The sequence below is a fragment of the Chrysemys picta genome, chromosome 25 (assembly GCF_011386835.1).
Source record: "Chrysemys picta bellii isolate R12L10 chromosome 25, ASM1138683v2, whole genome shotgun sequence".
NCBI lineage: Eukaryota > Metazoa > Chordata > Testudines > Emydidae > Chrysemys > Chrysemys picta.
The window spans coordinates 15883705-15905731 of NC_088815.1; the positions used below are offsets into that span (position 1 = coordinate 15883705).

A 22027-nucleotide genomic window follows, 5' to 3' on the forward strand; every position below is an offset into this window, starting at 1 on the left:
GTTTGCCTTGCTAAGGCTGAGCTTAGCTCACTGTTTGCAGCCTGACTGCAAGGAAGACCAAAGCTCTGGTTTCTTAATTAACATTCACCAACCCCGTAGCTCCAGTTCTAAGTGAGCAGCCCCCCCTCGAGGGTGAGCTTTAAATTCCCACGCTGGGGCGCAGTTACTGTTTCACAAGACAAGCTACATCATTAAGGTCTCATAATTTTTTTTTAAGTGACATTTTGGCACATCACCGTTTCTAGCAAAATACAGTTTTCAGACACAGTGAGAATGAATTAAGTTGGTTCCAAGTCATGGGATTATTTTAAGGATCTTGGCTCACTTGGTGGCAAACAGTAACATGGAGCACCTGCCCCGCTTCCCCAGAAGTCAGTGGAGGAATAAGAAACTCAGTCCTGTTACGCAGCCTGTTGACACATGATTCTTCATTTTAAAAAGTCATTGGGTTTGCGGCTAGCAAGTTAAATGCCAACTCAGAGAGAGAGACCCCCCCTCATGTTTCTCTTCCACACCCATCTGGATAGGTCAGCCACAGGACGACGGCAGTGATTTGTCTCCAGGAAGCATTTTGTTCACTTGATCAGGCTATTTTTTCTGGTCTGCATGGGAGCCAGCTCCCTCCCCCAGGAACGAATCTGGAATTTGCACTTGATTGGCATCTCACAGGAACAGATGGACACAGAGCAGCAGTCCTTGCAAACAGCTTGTCAGCCCCCAGTTTTCACCCCAGTGTGGTGATGCTGAATGCTGCTCTTCAGCTAAGCTTCGGCACCGAGCGGCTGCTTGTGCTACGGACGCAAGAGAAGAAACTGACTAAACCCTGATTCGTTAAAGGTTTCTTGGAGCAGCAAAGGCTCCGGTGCAAGGGGTTAGTGGCTGGGGCGCTTACAGCAGCCTGCAATGGCCTGTCTGGGTAATACTGACCCTGTGTTTGAGGTAGGCAAGGTATGTGTCCCAGCCCAAGGTCACCACATTCACATAAATCACCCGATACTTGGGAGGAAGGAACAGGAAGTTAATCATCTGAGCTGCTGGCCAGACGCACCAGTCTGCCTGGGAAAGAGAATCAAGTATTAAGAAAGGCGAGAAGGGAGGGGGCAGTAGCTATCAGGGATTCGGGGCAGCCTTACCTTGTAAAATTCCCAGAACTTCTCTCTGAGCTCCTCCCAGCTTTCCTCCAGCGTCTGCCCCTCCAGCGACCCCATCCCTGTACAAGGCACAATTGGCTGCAGGTGAGCGAGCGAGCGAGCCTGGCCTCCTGCTTTACTAGCAGGCCTTTGATCCTGCCCCCTCCAGTAATTCAGGGAGCCAGCAAGTGTGATCTTTAGTCTCAGCAGGCCAGGGACTTTGCTGGCTCAGGTGTTCCCAGCTATGTGGGGAGCTTAGTAAGGCAGGGAGAAAAGGCATTGGCTGTGCTTTCATTTAGCATGGCAGCCACTAACCTGTGCTCGCTGTGAGTTCTCTGTGTTTATCAGGACAGAACATGCCTCCCAAGGGCTCTGTTCTCCCTGTCATCTCCATGGGGCAGTACAACCCCGCCACGCCCCAGCTAAAGGGAAAACAGGAGCGCTAGCTCTCTGAGTCATTGCACGTGCAGCCGCTTAATGCACATGTTGGAACAGAGCCTGGGCACTGCACCCATGCCCTGGGGGAGGACACGAAACCTCCCACTGCCCAGCCAAGGCAGGGAAATAACCTCGGGTAAGGAGCAGGCCTGCCCTCCCACATCCAATCACAGGCCTGCTTGGTGCAGAAGGGTCTCAATGCTCCCTGACTGACGAGTGTTGGCATTGGCCACTGTCGGCAGACCGGACCCTGGGCTGGATGGACCTTTGGTCTGACCCCGTATGGCCGGTCTTATGTTCTTATGAGTGTTGGAGAGAGCACACCTTTGAACAGTCTATTAGTAACATTTACATGAGAAAGCAATATTAAACGTTTTACCCAGAAAATACCAGATTCCCAAGGCCGGAGATGCTACGATCTGGTCGATGAAGACTTTCTTCAGGACAATTTTAATTCCTTTTAATCCACTTGCAGGAAATGCTCTGTCTAACCAGAGATACCAGTAATGCATTAACGGGCCCATGCTGCAGCCAATAGCAAACATCCGAGCTGCAACAAAATGCCACCTTATTAATAAATGCAAAGGCCCAGCACAATGTCATCATGCATTATTGACACAGCTCTGTAAGCATATCTGTCCCTTTACAAAAGGCGCATGGGCCCTGCCTCAGACAAGGACACAGATACGTGCACAGGTGCGGAGACGATGGCAGATTTCAGTCTAGAATATTCTGAATATTTGACTCCCTGCAAAAATGGCCCTAAAAGCAGAATGGTTAAAACAGCAGCAATTCCCCAAGGGTTGGACATTGCTGGGAAGATGGTCCCCAGCAGATGGCAGACAGACACAGCTTCCACGGTTCACGCACAGAAGGATGGCTGACCGGGGAGAGCTGCGTATGATCCCCAGATGCTGCTATGCATCCGAAGAAGTGAGGTTTTTACTCACGAAAGCTTATGCCCAAATAAATCTGTTAGTCTTTAAGGTGCCACCAGACTCCTTGTTGTTTTTATGATCCCCAGATCTACCACTGACTTCTGAGCGACGCTGGGGAACCCACCTCATCCTCCCTGGGCCTCAGTGCCCATCTTCCTTTTCTGTCTGGTTGTGACCTCTTCAGAGCAGACGTTCTCGCTTGCTATGTGTATGCGGCTTTACCCAGCAGCGTGGAGCCTCTTCACTACCACAATACACATAATAAAGAACAGAGTCGACCCTACGTGCTGTTTCCAACCCCCTACGCCTACCCAACGCTGTTGGCAATACAGGCCAAACAGCAGAAATCACGGGCGGGGCAGAGCCAGGCATGAAGATGCCCCTCATTCCATTTAAACGGGTCAGAGGCAGCCAGTGGGTGGGTCCTTTTCGGAGGCAGGGGGAGACACTGGAGCTCTGTGAATGGGATGTGCCCACCCCTCCTGCATTACAACAGCTGGCTGTCAAACAAGCACACAGCGGACACACCTGTGCGGCCCAGCTCCCGCTTCCGCTCCGGGTCCTTCCTCATTTCCCATGTCTGCTGGAGGGTGTCGCCAGTCGCCAGGAGAGCCCCACAGCTCACAGTGTTTGTAACTAGAAGGAACCGGCCTCTGAAAAAAGGCTTCCAGTAGCCCGAGAAGCCAACAAATATCTGTCTGCCGCGGGCAAGCATCCTTTGCTCAACAACGAATCCACATCGGCCAGGTTGTTCATCCAAGCACCATCCCTGCCTGAGCCAAACAGAAACAACCCGTGCAGGCTGGGGGCACCACTGGCACTGCACCAAGCTGCTCCTGCTGCACTGAGCGCCGACCCGCTCAGCCCCAGCTGTGCTCCCCACACACCAGCCACTCCCTGCGCCAAGCTCCAGACATATCCCGGGGGGAGGGGGGGGCTTCCATGACTGGCCGGGCCCACAGCCCCACACCTAGCCCACAGCACCAGCCTGCAGGGCCACACACGCCCTAGGGAACCCCCCCTTCAGCCCGAGGTTTGCTTCTCCCCCTCCACGGGGAGGATGCTGCCGCCACAGCCCCATGGCTCCCTGCCCCCACGTGTCCCGAGCCCCTCCCCCCACAGCCCCATGGCCCCCCTCCCCCACGTGTCCCGAGCCCCTCCCCCCACAAGTGTCACGTGCCCCCCCACAGCCCCATACCCGCCCCACAGCGCGTCCCGTGCCCCTCCCCCCACAGCCCCATGGCTCCCTGCCCCCACGTGTCCCGAGCCCCTCCCCCCACAGCGCGTCCCGTGCCCCTCCCCCCACAAGTGTCACGTGCCCCCCCACAGCCCCATACCCCCCCCCCCCACAGCGCGTCCCGTGCCCCTCCCCCCCACAAGTGCCACCCAGTGTATGAAATGTCTCCAGCAACAACAGGTGCGAAGTGCAGCCTGGCCGGAGGGGGGGCGAGGGGGGTCGCGGGGCAAAGGGCCGCTCTGCGGGGCGGGGGGGGGGAGGGAGATGGAGGGGGGGTCGCGGGGCAAAGGGCCGCTGTGCGGGGCGGGGGGGGGGAGATGGAGGGGAGGTCTCGCGCAAAGCCCCGGGGCCGCAGCTGTCACCCGACCCAGCACAGCCGCGCGGCCCCACCCCGGCCTGACCTTTGCCCCCTGAGCCCGGATGGTCCCGGCTCCTGGGTCGGCTCCGTTCAGCCCCTCGCCGCTGCCCGGCCCCGGTGCTCCCCGCGCACTTCCGCCTCCGGACACATGAGTGGGAGCCGGCCGGCCCCGGTCTGAGTCACGTGACGGAAGTGCGCCTTCAGCTTCCGGGGAAATGGAGCCATGACAGCTACCGAGGCGGAAGTGCCCTGTGCAGGCGGCGGCCATGACAGCTACCGAGGCGGAAGTGCCCTGTGCAGGCGGCGGCCATGGTAGCTACTTGGGGAATTGTTCCTGGTGCGGGTGCCGCGTGCCTGCTCCCCCAACGGCTTCTCGCGCGGGCCGCCATTTCCCGTCTGTGTCACCCTCCGCCGGCCTCACCCCGCTCCCCGGCCCGTCCTGCTGGGCAGCGCCGAGCACGGGGACGAGAGCGGGCCGGGGTCAGGCTGGGCCTGGGGCACGGGCCGGGCGGTACAAGTGGGCTCTGTGCCCCCCCCCCCCCTCCGCCGCTGCCCAGCTTCAGGTCCCCTGCTCTGCCCCCTCCTCGCCTACCCCCCCACCGAAGGGCTGCGTTCAGACCGGGGTGCCCAGGGGCCCCCAGCACAGCGGGGCGCGGAGCCCGGGCAGCAGACGTTGAGGGTTCTGGTGCCCATGGCTCACGGCCCTGTCTGTGCAGCTGGTCGGGTGCAAACCAGGCCCCCTGCTCGGGAGCCGGCTTCGCCCTGCCCTGGGCGGGCACAGGGCATCACCGACAGGAGCCTGCGCTTCTTCCCATGCACACACACACACACACACACACCCCCCTCTGCCCCCGCAGCTCAGGGGGTGCTTTGGAGTCACCGAGACGGGTTCAGCTTTTCCTTCCAGGCTGTGCCATTTGGGTTCCCCTCTTGTAACCATTTCCTGGGTCGCCCGGTGCCTTCTCCTCTCAGACACCCCATAGTCTGTCCTCCCACCCCCTCTCGGGAGTCGCCCACGCCTCACTTCCCTTCCTATGGCCGTGGATGGGGAAGCAAGCAGCCCAAGGGGTACACTTGGATCCCCTTCATGAGGTGAAGGACATCCTCTCTCTCCTGGTGACCCTCCAAGGGGCTCCCACACTAAGCTGTGCAAGGGCCTAGGCCTGGTCAGCAGCTTAACCTCAGTTTGCAAGACCTTGTGAAAAGCCGGGTAGAAGGCCGTGGGCCCCTGCTTCCAGTCACCTGGGCTCAGCAGCTACCACATCAGGGGTTAGGCAAATGCAAAGCTACTGCCGTAAAACCACAGGGAACTCGTGACAGCACTTAAAGACACTGAGCATTTCCTGAGCTCAGTCCTGTGGTAGTTCCCCAAGGCTCAGCGAAGCATCTGGCCCCCAGAGCTGGGTCTCTGCCTCCCCTTGGTCCAGGCTTACTATACTACAGCACTGTTTGGCCATGCCACAGAGAAGAGCGTCTCCCCAGGGGGAGCTTCCAAGAGCCCCTCTTTAGCTAAAAGCTAATGCCCATCTTTGTGATAACCATGAGCAAGGTGTGTCCCCAGCCTGAGGGTGAAGTGAGAGCAGCTGCACAGGAGGGAAATCTTTTGTTACATTGCCCCTGTGTAGACATGGCACCAACGTCCCCCCCACCCGCCTTACCCATCACCCCTCCTCCCACCCCCCGCCCTGGGCTCAGGGCTAGACGCACGAGAGACCCAAAATGAGAGAGAACTAGGCCAGGAAGTTACTCAATAGATTCATTTGCAGGAAGGGCATTCCTATCCTGAGTCCCAAGAATCTGCATTTGTGACATCAGTACAATTAGAGCAATTAGAAGGGAATGTGCAGCAGGCTGGGGAGGGCAAGGCACTAGTCTGTTTGTGTGAAAGGCGGATGGGGCCTAGTGACACAGGCCCATTTCCTGGAGAGGCCAGTGGGCTGAAGCCATGGAGATGTCAGTGTTTGGGGGGCCGGTGGAGCTAGTTCACATAAGGCATCAGTATGGGCAAAGGGTCAGGAGTCAGTCACCAAATCAGCAAAGCAAATGTAGCGTGTCCCCCAAGATTTGCTGCGCTTAAGCTTTGTCCCCCGCTGGTCACAGCACCCTACAAGCTGCAGAGCATAAGGCAAGATCGGCAGCCAGTCATGCTGGTGCCCAAGGTTGGGGCAACGCAGGGCAGGTGTGGGGTCCCAGTCCTGATTTGGAATTTCTGCTGGTTGAGGTGCAGGTTCCATCCCAGGGCTGGGGCAGCTCCAGGGAGAGCGAGTGGAAATGTGCCCTCCCTTCTTTAATCTCTACCGAGATCTGGAGAGGCCAGAGGGAAGGGCTGAGTGGGTCATGGAGTTCCCTGATGTGGACAGTTGCTCCTGCGCTTCCAAGGCTGTGTATTCGACACACTTACACACTGGCCTAGATGTCTGGAAGCCCTTCCAGGCCCTGCTGCCAGGCTGCTCAGCCAGGCTGCCTGCTGGAGTCAGGGGGACCGGATGCCTCGCTCCAGCAGCAGCATGTGCTCTTTTAAGATTATCCAGCTCTCCCGCTGTTGCTGCTTCCTGCCCTCTGCAGGGCTTCTGCTGCTGCTCTCCCTGCTTACAAGGCTGGGCTCTCCCCAGCCCCGCTCCTGGTGCTGACACCCTGCGTGAAGAGATCCTTCGAATTCCCATGTCCAAATTCAAACCATCCTGTGCCTTTTCTCCCATCAACCCCCCCGCTCCCACCCTGAACTGCCCCCACCTGCAGCAGAGTTTACTGGGCATGAGCCCACAGCTGACATCATCATACCAGGCAAAAATAGATCCCCTGCTGCCTCTGGCTGTCTGGTCACCCCAACTGCAAGGCCAGGCGCTGGGGTGCAGGGAGCAGCCCTAGGCTGGGGGTTAATTCAGAGAGATTCGGTCTTCAGAAGCACTGGGACTCAGCCCCTCGTCTTTGCAGGCATCTGGCTTTTCACCCTGTAAAGACAGAGCTCGGTCAGGGACCCCCACGACATTCCAGACGCAGGGAGGGGCGTCGAGAGGAAACGGCTGCAGCGCCGAACCGCTGGAGCACTAACAGCCTCGGCTCCTGCCCCTGCCTTGCTCCCCTCACCTCCAGCCGTGGAGGCTCCCAGCAGCCCCTGGCCTGTAGCCCCAGTGGGCACCCAGCCAGGGAGGCAGGCAGGCCAACAGCTAGCCCAGCAGTTTCACCAGCAGAGGGGCGTCCCCGAATCTGGCTAGCGGGCAAGAGCTGGCTGAGGTGCTACTGCCGCTCGCTGCCCAGAGCCCAGGGAGCAGGGCGCTGTGACCAGCTGCATTACCAGGGTCCACTCACCGTGTACAGCTCACAAACCATCCTGAACAGAGCACTCTGGGCTCGCGCCTGGAGAGCGTCCGTGTGTTTCTGAGCAGGAGAGAGAGAGGACAAATCTGTGTCAGCGGCTGGACAAGCCCGTGCCCAGGCTCAGCCGCTGGCCGGAGAAAGCAGGCAGGGGCTCGGTAATTCCTCCAGGAGTCTCTGGCTAGGGCTGCTGCCTGGAACACAAGCGACAGCTCCGCTCCCGCCGCACAGGACGAGATGGAGTGAGATCGGATGGCGCTACGGGCTGCGTCAGTCGCTGCCTGCCTGGTGCCCTCAGCATTCACCTGGGGCCCTGTTTCTTTGAGCAGCTGCAGAATGGGTGTGTTTCTTGTCAGCACAAAACCAGGGCTTGTGTCTGAGCACAGCGCAGCCTCTTGGGGGCTCTGGCCCGGGTACAGAACATGCAGCCCGCCAGGGAAAGCCAGTGTGAAATCCCCTTGCCCATAGGGGACATTGGTCACACCTGGGCCAAGCGGGTACGACGGCAGCATCAGACTTGGCCCAGGTGGGGGTGATGGTTTGTGGTGCGAGGCAGGGCAGTGCCACACCTCAAGCAGGACAGGCTCAAGGGGACACAGCAGAACTGCCTGCAGGGAGCTCACACCGCACCTGGCTGGAGCCAGCCCCTCTGGTTCGATTTCATGAACAGATTCACCACAGAGCAAGTGGACATTTCCTGCCCCTTTGTCTTCACTGCAGGGGAACCAAGGGCACGAGGCTCATGCAGGAGGCAGCGGCAGGGCCTGGCTGCTAAGATAAAGCATTTCCTCAAAGACTCGGCCACAACTTTAACCTCAAAGTCATGTTCTGCGGGTGCTTCTCAGAGCAGTTTATTCCCTCCCAACTCCCACAATGCATTGCACTCAAGTCACCTACCCCAGCTAGATACCAGGTGCTTCTTAGCATGAACAGGCATGTGCTTTGGGATGCTGTACCACATGGCTCTGTGTGGGCCTGCAGGAGACTGGCCCTCTGGCTATGATCAGAGTTCTCAAGGGCAGTAGGCCTGGGTTTGGGAGCTGAAGGTCCTAGGTTCTAGCCCCTGCTTCCCATGTACGTCTATTATCTGCAGCACATGGACTCTGCACTGAACTTCTGGCTCTGGTTGCTGCCCCCTGATTCCTCGTGTGGAAATGCCCATGGGCCCCGCCAGCATTTCATCAGGAAGGCCACGAGGCACCATGTCTCCTACCCCATTGACGAGGATCCATGGCACGTAGTTATGGGGTGGGTTGAGGGCATCGGTCAGTTGAGCATTGTGATGCATCAGCTTGTTCCCCAGATCTCCTGTCACGCATGACTTGATCTCAGCCACCTGGACAGTTGGGGCATAGACCTGCAGGCACTGAGAGGGGAGGACGTGTCAGGACCAGTGCAGAGAGCTGGTTGCCCAATCCCCCACCGCACAGGAAGGCTGAGGCCAGGGGCTCTTATCTGTTCTGAACTCATTCACCCACAGTGCAGGCTGGAAGCAGAAGGAGCCCTGGGACTCAGCCAGTTCCAGGGGCGACCCCCCCCCCACTCCCCTGCATAATGCTAGAGTCTCCAGAACACGTCCCAGTTCACCTGCCACCTGGGCGCTGCGGGGTGAGGGCAGGTGCCGGTGGCAGCATAGCAGGGAAAGCGTCCTCATAGGCCACGTGGGATGGCTGAGGCATGGCTAGAAATGGACGTGGCCTTGTCACTAAGTTGCCAATGGCTACAGCCGCATGTCCCACCAGACACAGACTGGCAGGAAATGCCAGCCCTTCCAGGCGCTGGGTCAAGACACTTGATCGGACCTGGGCAGGGGAACAAGGGGCAAGTGGAAGGGGCGTTACTGTGGGGTGGGTGCAGAGACCAGCTGGCTGAAGAGGTTTCCCTCCCCCCCCCCCCCCCCAGGACTTGAACCCACGGAGTTTTATAGCTCTGGGCCCGCCCAGCGCTGCCAACGTACTGCTTCAAGATTCTCGACCACAGAGCCCGCCGATTCCATGCAGAAGATCACAGGGAAAGAGTGATCGAGGTCCTTCAGCTGGTACATCAGGCAGGTCTGGAAGAGCAGGGCAAGCCACAGTGTTAGTGCCCTGAGCCCAGCGGGAATGCACCCAGGAGCCCTGCCTGAGGAGCCCAGAGAGGCTGTGCCCCTGGGGTTCTCCAGCCAGCAGAGCCCAGCATGACCAGCTTCTCCTCCTACGACAAGGGGACTGGCTGCAGGGGGAGCCCCACACTTCACGGTCAACTGGGAAAGTCCTACAGAGTCCTTTCCCCAAGGCAGGACTAGGCTGAGAGGCCCATAATGGGGCAGGTGAGGGGCACCCCCCCCCCCAATCCGCTATCTGTGGAAGGCCCTAAGGAAGGTGCTGCTGCTCTCTGACGTTCACCCCGAGATGTCCTGGCTGACACGCACCCTCCCCATGGATCACGCCTGGGTGCCCGGCTCCCAATGCCAGCACAGCTGCCCGAGTGGTTCCTGGACTCTGCTCTACGGAGCAAGGGGCCTCCTTGCTCCTTCCCTTGGGCCAGGGAGGACGTGAAATTCAGCAGCTCGTGTCACATGGTGACTATGCTGAGGCCACACAGGGGACAGGGCCTATTTCCACCCCAGGCTAGTCCCGTAGCAGAGCCCAGGCAGATCTCACCGTGGGCCCCACCTCGGGGCCAGAGACGAGGGAGCCCTGCCCCCTTCCTCCCCCACCCCAAGCACAGCTGAGTCCAAGTTGTCCCTGGCTCAGTGACACGGGGGTGGGGTGTCCCATCACCTAACCAGGAGCCACTGTCTCCTTTCACCCCACTATCCTGCACATTCCACAGGCAGCATCCCCCCCTCCCCTATCCTAATGCTGCGCCTGGGACCAGCCCCACCTCGATCATGTTCCCCTTGCACTCCAGTTCACCATGCTGACATTCGAACTGCCACTTCCCGCTGACGTTCTTCTCCTGCAAGGGAAACTGAGTCAGAGCCTAAGAGAACACTACCCCTCCCCCCCCATACTCTTCCCCCTTGCCCCACAGCGTGTGCCCCACACACCCGGCCAGGATCAGGGCTGTGGGGGAGGGAAGACCAGCCTATGAGGACAGAAGAGTGCTGCAGTCCCTGCCCTTGGCTCAAACTGGGGTGCAGGTCCCTTTCCCACCCCCACCCCCCCACCCCCTGCAGCCAGAGGTGCTGGCGCTTACCTGGGCATTTCCATACGGCACCAGTGTGATGTCCATGATGTCACTGAGCATCACCCAGGTGGGGAAGAGCTGGGTGACCAGGAAGTTGCGGCAGGCCGGGCACAGGCTCTCGTAATACAAGCTCAGTGACACAGGGTTGGCTGCCTGGGGGTGGTGGTAGAATTTGGGGCATAGCTTCTCCACCTGCGGGCAGGGAAAGATACGGGGAGGGGGGATGAGCAGCAGGGTTGGGACAGACAGAACCAGGCCCAGCTGTGCCGCCTCAGGGCTGGCCCTGCCCCAAAGAGCAGCCCCCAGCTCTGGTTCCGGCTCTGTCACAGACAAACTCAACGTGCACAAGGGGGTCATGAGCCTCCTGGGGCACGCGGAGGATAACCCTGGCCCTGCTGGGAGGCCCCATAGTGCTGCAGCAGCTGCTGGGCTTAACCCGTGTATGGACCGGCCGGCGAGGGACCTGGGGACAAAGTACCTGCCCCAGAGGCGCTGGACGGACGGGACGGGGGGTGCCACCTGGAGTCACGTTACTGTTTAAATAGCAACCAAATGTTCTGGTGCCGACAGACACAGGGAGGGTCCCTGCCGCAGGACTTTGCTCTGCCTGGGCTCTGGCCTCCAGCCCAGCTTGTTTGTATTTGAGGGAACAGAGCAGGGAGACCTGCCAGCCTTCCCCAGGAGCCGGGCCAGAAGGGAAGTGAAACAGGACGCCGGGGCTTTCAGTGGGGCTTTCTGGGGAGCTGCAGCAGACCCTGACACACCAAGCAGCCACTGGGGCTTTCCAAGGGGATTTCCTCAATCCACTTGGTTCAAATGTGCAGCTCTGCTTAGCGAAGCGAATCCACACCCCACAGAGGGATTGGGGGGTGGGGGAGACATCCAGGTCCAGAGCACTCGAGGGCTCTTTTCCTTCTGGGTTCGGGAGCACATTCGGGGCCCTGGACTCTCTCCTGCTTCAATGTTCCATCAGGCCCAGTTCCAGCCTCTGTTCAATGGGCCGAATCCAACCCAGCAACTTGGGAGCAACACAAGTAGACAAGCCTGTGAGCAACACACGGCACAGCCTGGCTCCCGTTGCCAGGCCGGGCCTGCAGGGCTCACGGAGACAGACCCCGGGGCTCTGGCTCCCGTCGCCAGGCCGGGCCTGCGGGGCTCATGGGGACAGACCCCGGGGCTCTAGCTCCCGTCGCCAGGCTGGGCCTGCGGGGCTCACGGAGACAGACCCCGGGGCTCTAGCCCCCGTCGCCAGGCCGGGCCTGCGGGGCTCACGGGGACAGACCCCGGGGCTCTGGCCCCCGTCGCCAGGCCGGGCCTGCGGGGCTCATGGGGACAGACCCCGGGGCTCTAGCCCCCGTCGCCAGGCCGGGCCTGCGGGGCTCACGGGGACAGACCCCGGGGCTCTGGCTCCCGTCGCCAGGCCGGGCCTGCGGGGCTCACGGGGACAGACCCCGGGGCTCTGGCCCCTGTCGCCAGGCCGGGCCTGCGGGGTCCACGGGGACAGACCCCGGGGCTCTGGCTCCCGTCGCCAGGCCGGGCCTGCGGGGCTCACGGGGACAGACCCCGAAGCTCTAGCCCCCGTCGTCAGGCCGGGCCTGCGGGGCTCATGGGGACAGACCCCGGGGCTCTGGCTCCCGTCGCCAGGCCGGGCCTGCGGGGCTCAGGGACTGAAGCTGAGAGGTTGGAGTAGCGCTGGGTCTGGGCTGCCAGTTTCTCAGCCCTGCACCCTGAAGCCCACGCAGTGGCTGTGGTTGTGCAGCGTCAGGCCCCGCTCCCGCTCCGGAACGGGAGGCTATTAATGGCTGCTCAGAGAGGCAGAAAAAGCAGAAGTATCACCAATGCCCCCACACAGCTGGATGGGGTGAGGGCCGAGCAGGCGGGAGCCATGGCAAGGGTGTGGGGACAGCGGTCAGGAGCTGCGCTTCAGCAGCTCTCCCGTGGGGATGGCAGATGGACCAGCGCTCCCTCTTGAGCCAGGGACCAGGGCCAGGTCCCCCTGCCCAGCCACCTCACGCAGCCCTGCAGGCTCTGGGGGTCAGTGCTGGGCCCGCCCACGCCAGGGGGCCACGGGCAGCTCTCCAGGTGAGGCGCAGGGTCCGAGTACCCTGGAGCACCGAGCAGGGGCTACCCCCCTCCCCGAGGCTCCCGCCGGTGCTGAAGGCCTGGGCTCGGCTCTGGGGGTGACTAAGGAACGGGGAGGTGCAGGGAGTTAGCTGGAGCTAGGATCTCCCCCCTTTGAGAAGCAAGAAACACTGGTCAGCACCACGAAGAGCTCATGCCCCAGGCCCTGCCAGCAGGATGCCCCGTTAGGCCTGGGCCACCACCATGGGCAGCACTGGCATGGCTACCCCTGGAGCACAGGGTGAAATGTTCCCGCTGGGTAAAGAGCAGGAACTGGACACAGGCTGGGCACAGCAGCTGCTGGGTCCCATGTACAACCCATGTGTTCGGGGTGGGGGGTGCAGGACAGCGCGATCTGCATGGCGCCAAGAGGAGCGCTGCTCCCAGCGAGGCACAGGAGATGACAGTTAAGAGCTTGGATCCCGGCGCCTAGACGGGGGGTGATGGGCACATTCTAAGCCGGGCAGGCAGGAACTCAGGCTGGGGGGCAGGGGCTTGTCTCAGCCTTGTGCTTATTTTCCCTGCTTAGCCCCTATCCTGAAGCTCACGGGGCTGCTGCTGCAGGTTGCAGGGGGGGCTAGCCCCTGGAGGCAAACCTTTCTCCCTTCCCCACAGCACCCAGGTACCACCTCCTCTTACGGACACATCCACAGCACAGGAGCCCAGGGGCTTGGGGCAGGTTGGGTCCAGTTCTTCCCTGCTGAGCGGGTTGCAAGGCCCAGCCCCGGGGGGAAGGAATCAGCACTGGCTGCCCTTTTCCCAGCCTTGCCCCAGGGAAAGCGAGGGGACAAGGGATGGGAAGGGACTTGCCGTGTTGGCGTATCAGTGAGTACATGTACTGCCCCGATTCGCCGGGCTCGGAGCTGGTTTCTCTGAGGTCAGGGTCACTGAGGGGGAAGCTCGGCTCAGCCTTGCTGTGAAAGGACTGGGCAGGTTCTCCTCTTTCCCAAGAGCGGAGGAGGCAGCTGCTGCCAAACCCACAGGACAGAGCAGGGCGAGATGCCAGCACCGCAGCCCCCGCTTGGAGCTGCCCTGAGTCGTCCCCCTTACCTGGCAGGCCACGGCAATCTTCCAGGAGCTGCACAAGAGCCTGGGCGGGTAGTTACAGGCTGGCAGGGAGTCCCCACCGCTCGCAGCCCAGAGGGCCAGGGCAGCCAGCAGCCAGCAGCTCATGGTGCGATCAGCCTGGAGGGGAGCCAGAGTGAGCAGAGCTGGGGAAGGAGCTGGGACTTTCAAGGCTCTCTGGTCCCGCCCTCAGCTGCCTGCCTGCCCAACTCAGCCTGTTCTTCCTCCTCCAGCACCTGCCCCACCTTCCCGCTCAGCTCCTGCTGACACCCGGAACCACAACCCCAGCTGGGCACCGGAGAGGGGGACAGGGTCCAGGGGACAGAACGAGCCGTGCGCTGACCACCTCCTGCACCCACCTTTCGCTGTATGGGGGTAACGCCTCAAAACCCCGGGGAGGGGTCAGGGTGCTAGGTGCTGTACACCCCCCCAAAGGAGCGCTCAGTCTACGTGTAGGACGAGGGCGAGCGGGTGAGGCAGAAGTGGGATGGAGGTGAAGGCAGCAGGCTGGCAGGGCCCAGGAGGGCAGGACAGTGATGTGGTGGAGACCGACAGGGAGGGGCTCCCTCGGTCCCAGGGCAGCATTGCCTGGAGCTGCCTGGCCCCCATTATGCCTGTTGAAATTAGCAGCAGTCCCCCTGGAGCGCTCTGATTCATAGATTCTAGGAGTGGAAGGGACCTCGAGAGGTCATCGAGTCCAGTCCCCTGCCCGCATGGCAGGACCAAATACTGTCTAGACCATCCCTGATAGACATTTATCTAACCTACTCTTAAATATCTCTGGAGATGGAGATTCCACAACCTCCCTGGGCAATTTATTCCAGTGTTTAACCACCCTGACAGTTAGGAACTTGTTCCTAACGTCCAAATGTCCTGAGACCAGGAGGCTCCTGGGCTGGGCTGGGGCCTGCTCAATGGGGGATTTGTCTACACAGGCGGGTGCATCTACCTGTAACTCACCCCTGGGCAAACCCCATCCCTTTCGGCCTCCTCGGTGCTCCCAGAGCCAAGGCAGGTTCCCAGGGCCAAGGCAGCCTTGGAGGCAGAAGCAGAGAGCTGGTGCCCCCCCCCCCCCCAGCTCATGGAATCCGTGCCCCAGAGGCTCTCAGCCCCCCCATGCTGCATATTGGGGGCAGGCTGGCAGCAGAGGGGTCTGCACAGCCATAGGCTCGGCCCCCCAATTCCATTAGGAACGAGGGGCCTCGGGCATTACCTGGCAGAGGCAGTTTTGAACTGGTGAGAAGTCGAGCGGTTCAGGATGTTTCCGGGGCAGAACAGCTTGTGTTGGCACCCTGGCCGTAGGCTCCCTGTGCGACTTGTCCAGCCCCCAGGCAGGCAGCTGTTGCTGAGGGCAGAGTGGAAAGCGCCAGGCGAGCCTGGGTGCAGGTCTATGCTGCGGTGGACACGGACACGCCCTGTGGTACGGCCGGTTCCATAGATAAAATGCCACGAGTTACTGTCCCCAATGGTCATGGGGAGACTCTTCTACATGTGACCCTCACGCTGACCCAACAGCCCCCTGAACACTGCCCGAGGACACCAAGCCCCAGAAGTGCTGGCGCTTCCCATGGCACGTCACTGCGGCCAGCATTTTTCATGAGATTTGAGGAACTTCCCACTTCCCTTTTCCAGGGAAAACCCAACAGCTGGCCACTTCCTGCCCTGTCAGGAGGGTTGGATTGTCACAAGCTTGTCTCCCTGGGGGCCACATCTCCACCTGCTCACTAGGGAGAGCCTGGGGCCCCAGCAGCCCCCAGTTAGAGACCCAGGCCCTAATGTGCATGAGACTCAGTGACTTTCAGTGGGACTTGTGCTCCTGAATCCCTTGGGTGCTATGGGACATCCACCCCATCACAAGCTGGCTGGGCACAAGAGCTTTCCACTGCCACGGGGGCCTGGATCCACGTAACCCCATGCACTGCAGCCTCCTGTGGGCAGGCCTGGAGCTGCACGGCTGGACTCTGAGGGGAGGGTCTTTTCCCGGCAACTGACACCTTCTAAACAACTGGGCAGGCGTCTCCCTGCCAGAAGCACCTGGAGCCCTGCAGAGGCGGTGGGTGCTGCCCGCCAGAGAGCGAGTGGTGGGGAACTCCCACACTGGGCCAGTTTTACCTGCGGTTCTCTGCAGCACAGGTAACCAGAGCTCCCCAGGGGGATAATTTAACCCTCGCTCTGGGGAAAAGGCAGGAGTCACAGAAAAAACTCTTGAAATGACAAGAACGTTTAAAAAGAATTAACCCCCCCATCCAGCAGCTTCGTTCTTTCAGTTTATTTCTTCCTTTGTTTAAAGTACCGTACAAAAATGATCTGACAGTAACAAATCCTGGGCGTACGTTAGTAAACGTGCACAGAGAACGGCTTCTGCTAGCAGACAGAAGAAATGGCGATTAGAGTATTTATTATTGCATATCTCGTAAGAGCTAAAACCTCAGGAGTGCTCACTAGCCAAGTTCCTCTCGGACAGAGTGCAAATCCCGGCGCGTCAGCCAGCCCCCCTCTGCAGGCAGGGACCCGTGCAAGGAATTAGGCTCTGGTGTGCTCACAACCCAAACACGCTCTTTCCTCCAATGAAATTAGGCTGCAGGCTTAAAACAATCCGCCTCTTGACTAATGCAGCCCAGAGCTTCCCGCAGAACCAGCAGAATTTCAGCATCCTGCACAAAGCCCCATGGTCCTGGGGCCAAGGGGGTTCTAGACCAGGGCTTCCTTTGCTGTCCCTCCCACCCAGGCTGTGACTCTGGGAATTTGGCCTGTGTGCTCCTGCCCCCGAGCTCCCGAGTGCTGCACAAAATATAATGGATGGAGCCAGGAAGCAGCAGGAGTGGCTCAGCTCCCCCCCTCCCCTTGTGACACTGCCCGCTCCCCACGCCCAAATCTCCTCTGCCCTGATGCCAGGGGAAGATGTGCTCTTTCCTCCCCAACCAGTAACGCTGGCAGCGCAGTCACCAGGCCCATAGCAGAGGCCCAATGGATGGAGGAGTGGAGAAAAACAAGGGAACCAGCAAAGGGCCTGGCCAGGAACCCGGCACTTGGTCTCAAATCAAAGCCCCATTTCAAGGAGATATGGTCAATTTCTTCCACCCCCACATGGCAGCCAAGACCAAAGGGGAAGGCTGGCTGGGGGCTATTTCATGTTGGGCAGCCTGGAGAACTAGCCGACTCCCTGGCTTGCAGCTTGACATTTGACATTTGCCAGGTGGGACGAGGACACGCAGAAGATGGGCCTAGTAGCACAAGAGGTTCTGGTTCACACCTTGACCGACGTTGAAGGCAGAAGAGCACAACCAAGGGGGGTCCAAAAATAGTGTTCTCATGGATTAATCCAGACATAAACAGCAACAGCTAAAGCAAAGACCAAATCACAACCGGCTTATTCCAAAGGAGCCGCGTCATTAAAAAAAAAAGATTCAAGGGGCTTGTTCTTCCACCGGAAGAGGAGAAAAAGCCAAGTTTCTAAGAGCCAAGTCAGTCACCATCAGAGAAAGTAACCAGGGGAGGGAAGGGGTGGGGTGGGTGTTTCTCTTCATTGCATACTGGATTGGAGGAGAGCAGAGCCTTCCCTCTGCAACAGGTACAGGATGCAGCCACAGACCACGTTTCCATCCTCAGTAGTGTTCTAACAACTCAGAAAGGGCAGTGCTATCAGACGCACAGAAGTAAAGCCATGTGTAACCACCACTCAGAGCATTCACATGGAGCCATCTCAGCTCCCAGGGAGCAAAGGGGGATTTCAAATTCCCCTGAGGAGAAGCAGACTTGGGTCAGGCAGCGAGAGACCAGGCAAAGTGGGAAGAGGGCGAGACTCTCCCAAGGAGCTAGAATCGTCCATGCAGGGAGAGGCGGGTAAGCCCACCAGCGAGCAGAGGGGAGAGGTTTTCCGAATCTCAGCAGGATTCCAACACCCAACGCTGGTGGAGTTAACAAGGTGCTTCCAAACACGGGAGGAGACCTGCACAGCACGGCTGAGGAGCAAGGAGCCGGAACACAGCATCCCCAGCTGTGAAATGGATGTAGTGTATGTAACACCTGCCAGCCCGTGTGCCTCTACCCACAGCCCAGGTACTGCACCCTACCCCCAAAATCCCACCGTCTGGCAGCACAGGCTTCAGACAGGGCACAGACAGGCACTGAGCCAAGTCGCCACATTGCGGTGTGGGGAAGGCCGGGCACAAGCAGCAAGGAACTAAGTGGCTAAGTATTAATACTAATATGTACAATAGAGGGGTCAATTTTTATGGCTTCATTTCTCAAAGAGCAAGTCAGCTTTTGGGGGAGCAGGTAGGGTTGCCCAGCTCCTCAGGGGGTCTCGTGTGCTTTGCTGTCTCCTGGCGCAGGGACATGGACTCCAGCCAGCCAAACGCTGGGGGTGAACTTCCTGACCAACTGAGTCACCATCTCCCAGGCCTCTCCCGAGGGAGAAAACCTCCCTGCGCCTCCCACCTACTGACAGCTGCCACGTTGGGCTAAACTCACTGAAGCGACTGGCCACAAACTCACTGGCTCTGCCCTTCATTGCCCAAATCCAAACCTCAGCATCCCCGTGCCGGGGGGTGGGTGGGTGTCGAAGGAGCCTTAGCCTGAAGCTAACCCCCTCCTTGCCCCACACACACGGCTCACTTTGGCCAGCACGTGGCTGGGCCCAGCCGTGAGTCCACCGGCGCAGAGTCCAGGGTGCTCAGACAGCCAAGCTCCGCCTGGCGAGAAGATGCCAGCACTCGCTCACTGAGCCCCGAGTCCATTCCAGCCAGCGCAGGCACCAATGCCATAGAGCACGTGCACCCAGGTGAGAACAGAGAGCCATGCTCACACCGCCACACGTAGGGCCACGTCAGCTCCTGCAATTCCCAGCGCCACGAGCGCCCGAGGCTGCCGCACTTGGCTCCACCCACACTGGAGACAGCCCCAGTGTTTACCGAGAGAGGAAACCAGGCCAGAGCAGCAGGGCACGAACAGCAGAGCCGATGGTGCAGGCATGGGAAGGGCGGGGGGAGTCACGTGGTCGTGACAACGAAGAGCATCCAAGCCTGTGCCACGCCCCAGCGTCGCCCACACACGGTATGCACACCCCGCCCCAGCAGATCACACCCGTGCTCCCGACACTGTCAGCTGAGATCTCCCACCTGCTGCTACCGACACAGACCAAGCGTCCACCTCCAGCTGGGACGGAACATGGGGCCTTTGGGGATGGATCAAGGGGGCGAGTGGCACCTCCCCAGAGCTGGGCAGGCACAGTGCTGAGTGGAGAGAGCTGTGGGATCCTGAGCATCACACCTCCACCCCCCTGGCGCTGCCAGCCATGCTGGGTCAGAGGGGCAGGCGCTGCCAGGGGCTGGTGCCCACTGAGGCCCGACACGGAGGGAGAGGTACCACATCCCGCCCAGAAAGCTTCCCAAACCATTTTGCTCTGTCAAAGAGAACCCCCCCCATCTCACCCGGTAGGTAACACTGGCCCCCTCCCCTGCCCCACATGGTCAGACCCATGCCCTGCACTGCTGCCTGGCTCAGGCATCATCAGGAAACACACAGCAATTCTCCTGCTCCCTCGTACTAAAACAGACACGACTGGAAATACTACAGAAATCCCCAGCTCCTTCCCCAGGGCTCAGCTCTGTGCCGGCTCTGTACAGTACTCAGGAGTAGAAGTGCTTCAGAAACAGTTGGCTCCGCATACATCGTTCTACCTCACGCATATACATTGCTCCATGCCGAGGCCCCGGGGCTGGAGGGGCATGGCCTAGTCCCACCCTTCCCTTGCAGAGAGGGCCTCCGTCTGCATAGGGCTCGCAGCGTGTCTGACATTCCAGCCACCTCTGGCTTCCCGTTCTCCCTGGCCCAGGGATGCGCTCGGTCTGTCGCTGCCCGAGGGGTGCATGTCGTAACAAGGGTTCTGCATACGAACGGGCACTAGCAAGCAGCTGATTATAAAATAACCGTATTTACATGGCTACAGTGAGCTCTGACCAGTGACACGGAGGAGACTCCCCAGAAGCAATGGACAAGCACAGCTGTGCATCCCCCAGACGCAGCCCAGGGAAGCACTGGTACCAACACGGATTTCACAGCTTAGCTGGCACAACCAAGGCGAGGCAGGTGGGTGAGTAACGAACTAATCTAACGGAGCCTCCCCTGCAAGCCACACCCAGGGGTTACATGGAACATCTGGCATCTCTGCCAAGGAGCCAGCGTGCCGTGCCCTCGCCAACCCCTTCAATGATCAAGTTCCCCCTTTTCTTGCTCTCTCTCTGGGAGAGGCTGGCACCCCTCAGACCAAAGGCTGGCGTTCACTCCAGGATTACTGAAGGGAAGGGAAAGGAGAGAACGGTTTTAGCAACGACCACTTGTGGTTCAGGAGAGAGCGCTGCCCGCCCCTTCCCAGCAGGGCTGGTCCCACCGGAGCAGGGGTAGCACCTCAGTTATAACGTGAGACGTGGCCGCTGGGCTGGCGACCCCACGGCACACACAGGAACTAGGAACCGAGCTGTACAGAGACACACAGCGGGGGGAAGGGGAGCAAAAACACCCCCGGGGAACTGCGAAGGGAGAGATGAAGCCCCCCCATAGCAATTAGCCTGCGACTGGACTCCTCCTCGGAAAGGCTGAAGTCACAAACGGCTTTTACACCCCAAGCCGACGGCCCAGCATTGCCTCCCCATCGGCCAGCGTCCAGCTGGGTTTCTACTGCTGAGCGAGCGGGACACCAGGAACAGGTCACGACATCCCCCAGGCTCTGGGGGGCAGACAAGGGACAGAGCCAGAGCCTGGGGAGGAGGTGGCAGCAGCCCTTGTGCTCTGCGTCAGTGGCTCATCTGGCAGGTGGCTGGGAGAGGACCGGGTAAGCCAGCGTGACATTCAGGGAGTCGTTGTGCTGCACCAGGGACATGTGTTTGTAATGCAGAACCAGGTCCTTCAGGGATGCGTACAGGTTGTAGGGCTCGGCAAAGCCGTAACCGGTCACCGTCTTGTAGATCACACAGTGCTTGGTGTCGCCGTCCACCCTGCCGGGGAAGCAGAACCGCACAAGTCACTGGGGCTGCCACCAGGAGATGGGGACATGAGCCGCCAGGGACCCCTCCCGCAAGCCAGGCAAGACGAGAGCGGCCCCCACTTCCCACCTCGCAGGGGCAGCCCCCCCAACTCCCCCAGGACTGGGGCTGGCAGTGGGAGGGAGAACCGCGGTGGCCCTGCAAGAGGGGGAGGGAACTCACACCACAGAGCAGGCGTAGCAGCCCTTCTGACTGCTCTCGCGGATCAGGAACGTGCCGTCGCGCTTGCCACACAGCATCTCCTCCGCCTGCACACGGTTGATTTTCCCCACGTACCAGGTGCGCTCCTCATGGTGCGGCAGCTCCTCCTCGTCGTCCATCATGGAGTACTGGCTGCAAGGCAAGCCCGGGGCTGAGCAGACCCTTCCCCCACAGGGTGTGCGCCCGCTGCTGGGGGAAGCTAGGCCAGCTCCGCTCCCCCCCCCACTCTCACACACACAGCTACGTTGCTATGCAGGAGCCCCTAGCCTAGAGTGGTGCCTCGCCAGGACCTTCCCAAATACCCCTCTGGGCCTTTGAACCTTCCCCATGGCTCAGTCCCCAGCCCCCTGCTCCACAAGGCATCCGAGGCATGCAGGGGGCTCTCACGGTAACCTGAGGGAGGCTGACAGCCTCAGGGCCTGGTATCAGCTTTGAGCCTGCAGCCCTCAGCCCCTGCCACGGCGGCACCTTCAGTGCTGACACAAGCACCTGAAACATGGGCAGCTGCATCACGTCTTGATACCCAGTGAGAAGGAGCTCGACAGCCAGCCTGGGGCGAGCACAGGGCTGGGGACTGCGAGCTCCTGCTCCCAGCCGTTGTCTGGCTGCACGTCCCTGCCCCGCTCTGCTTCTCAGTTCCCCCTTCTGTAACACGGCGCCGGGGTGGCCGTGTGTGCAGGGCTCTGCACTGCAATAGCAGAGGGAGGCCTCGCGGGGGAAGCAATGCTCGGGCGACTCCACTCAAACCTAGGCCAGGCCGGAAGGACTCCGAGCAGCCTGCGGCGCTGGGACACTTACTCCTCGGTCTCGTTCTTGATGCCCAGCCATTCGTTGATTTTCTTCTGCCGGGCCCCTTTCTGCGTCAGCCACCTGGGGGAGGAAGACGAGAACTGAGCGATTTGCAGGGCTGGGAGAGGAGCAGCTTTTCATCCCGGCCTCCTTCACAAATTGATCCAGCAGGGGGCAGCATCCCCCACGGAATGAGCCAAGCAGGCAGGATCGGGGCCCAG

General features: G+C 60.3%; 3 protein-coding genes across 6 annotated transcripts in view; all 3 read right to left on the bottom strand.

Annotated features, from left to right (window-relative positions):
* Positions 1-191: 191 nt before the first annotated feature.
* MPV17L2 (MPV17 mitochondrial inner membrane protein like 2) lies at positions 192-4317 on the bottom strand. The gene is made up of 6 exons (XM_005279010.5): positions 4145-4317; positions 3035-3279; positions 1948-2118; positions 1134-1210; positions 928-1056; positions 192-791 (listed from the first exon to the last, which is right to left on the bottom strand). The coding sequence occupies exons 2-6, from the start codon at positions 3219-3221 to the stop codon at positions 762-764; spliced, it is 594 nt and encodes a 197-aa protein (XP_005279067.1). The 5' UTR covers positions 3222-3279; positions 4145-4317; the 3' UTR covers positions 192-761.
* A 1523-nt stretch (positions 4318-5840) lies between these two features.
* IFI30 (IFI30 lysosomal thiol reductase) lies at positions 5841-15321 on the bottom strand. Of its 2 annotated transcripts, XM_008171583.4 has the most exons (8): positions 14987-15321; positions 13759-13893; positions 10597-10779; positions 10282-10356; positions 9374-9469; positions 8630-8782; positions 7411-7479; positions 5841-7052 (listed from the first exon to the last, which is right to left on the bottom strand). In XM_008171583.4, exons 2-8 carry the CDS (start codon positions 13879-13881, stop codon positions 6978-6980), a joined length of 774 nt encoding a protein of 257 aa, XP_008169805.2. In that variant the 5' UTR covers positions 13882-13893; positions 14987-15321; the 3' UTR covers positions 5841-6977. The 2 variants fall into 2 exon arrangements, with proteins under 2 accessions (XP_008169805.2, XP_042717941.2); XM_042862007.2 differs by lacking the exons at positions 13759-13893; positions 14987-15321 and having other exon boundaries at positions 10597-11059.
* Positions 15322-16027: 706 nt separating this feature from the next.
* PIK3R2 (phosphoinositide-3-kinase regulatory subunit 2) overlaps positions 16028-22027 on the bottom strand; it is a 36223-nt gene continuing 30223 nt past the window's right edge. For 2 of the 3 annotated variants that reach the window (XM_005279012.5, XM_065578605.1), the window contains 3 exons: positions 21816-21887; positions 20979-21149; positions 16028-20768 (listed from right to left, as the gene is read on the bottom strand). In XM_005279012.5, the coding sequence (XP_005279069.2) occupies positions 20576-20768; positions 20979-21149; positions 21816-21887 (436 nt within the window). In that variant the 3' untranslated portion in view covers positions 16028-20575. The remainder of the gene's footprint in view (positions 20769-20978; positions 21150-21815; positions 21888-22027) is intronic. The other variant, XM_005279013.5, reaches the window with a different exon arrangement.

Coding starts and splice junctions, on each gene's coding strand:
- MPV17L2 (XM_005279010.5), bottom strand. CDS start 3,221: ATGCTTGCCCGCGGCAGACAGATATTTGTTGGCTTCTCGGGCTACTGG. Junction 2,119..3,034: donor GCGGGAGCTGGGCCGCACAG/GTGTGTCCGCTG, acceptor ATTTTGTTGCAG/CTCGGATGTTTGCTATTGGC. Junction 1,211..1,947: donor GGGAATCTGGTATTTTCTGG/GTAAAACGTTTA, acceptor TGCCTTGTACAG/GGATGGGGTCGCTGGAGGGG.
- IFI30 (XM_042862007.2), bottom strand. CDS start 10,944: ATGACCCCCTTGTGCACGTTGAGTTTGTCTGTGACAGAGCCGGAACCA. Junction 9,470..10,281: donor GCAAGGGGAACATGATCGAG/GTGGGGCTGGTC, acceptor CTGCTCTTCCAG/ACCTGCCTGATGTACCAGCT. Junction 8,783..9,373: donor TGGTCGAGAATCTTGAAGCA/GTACGTTGGCAG, acceptor CTCCCCTCTCAG/TGCCTGCAGGTCTATGCCCC.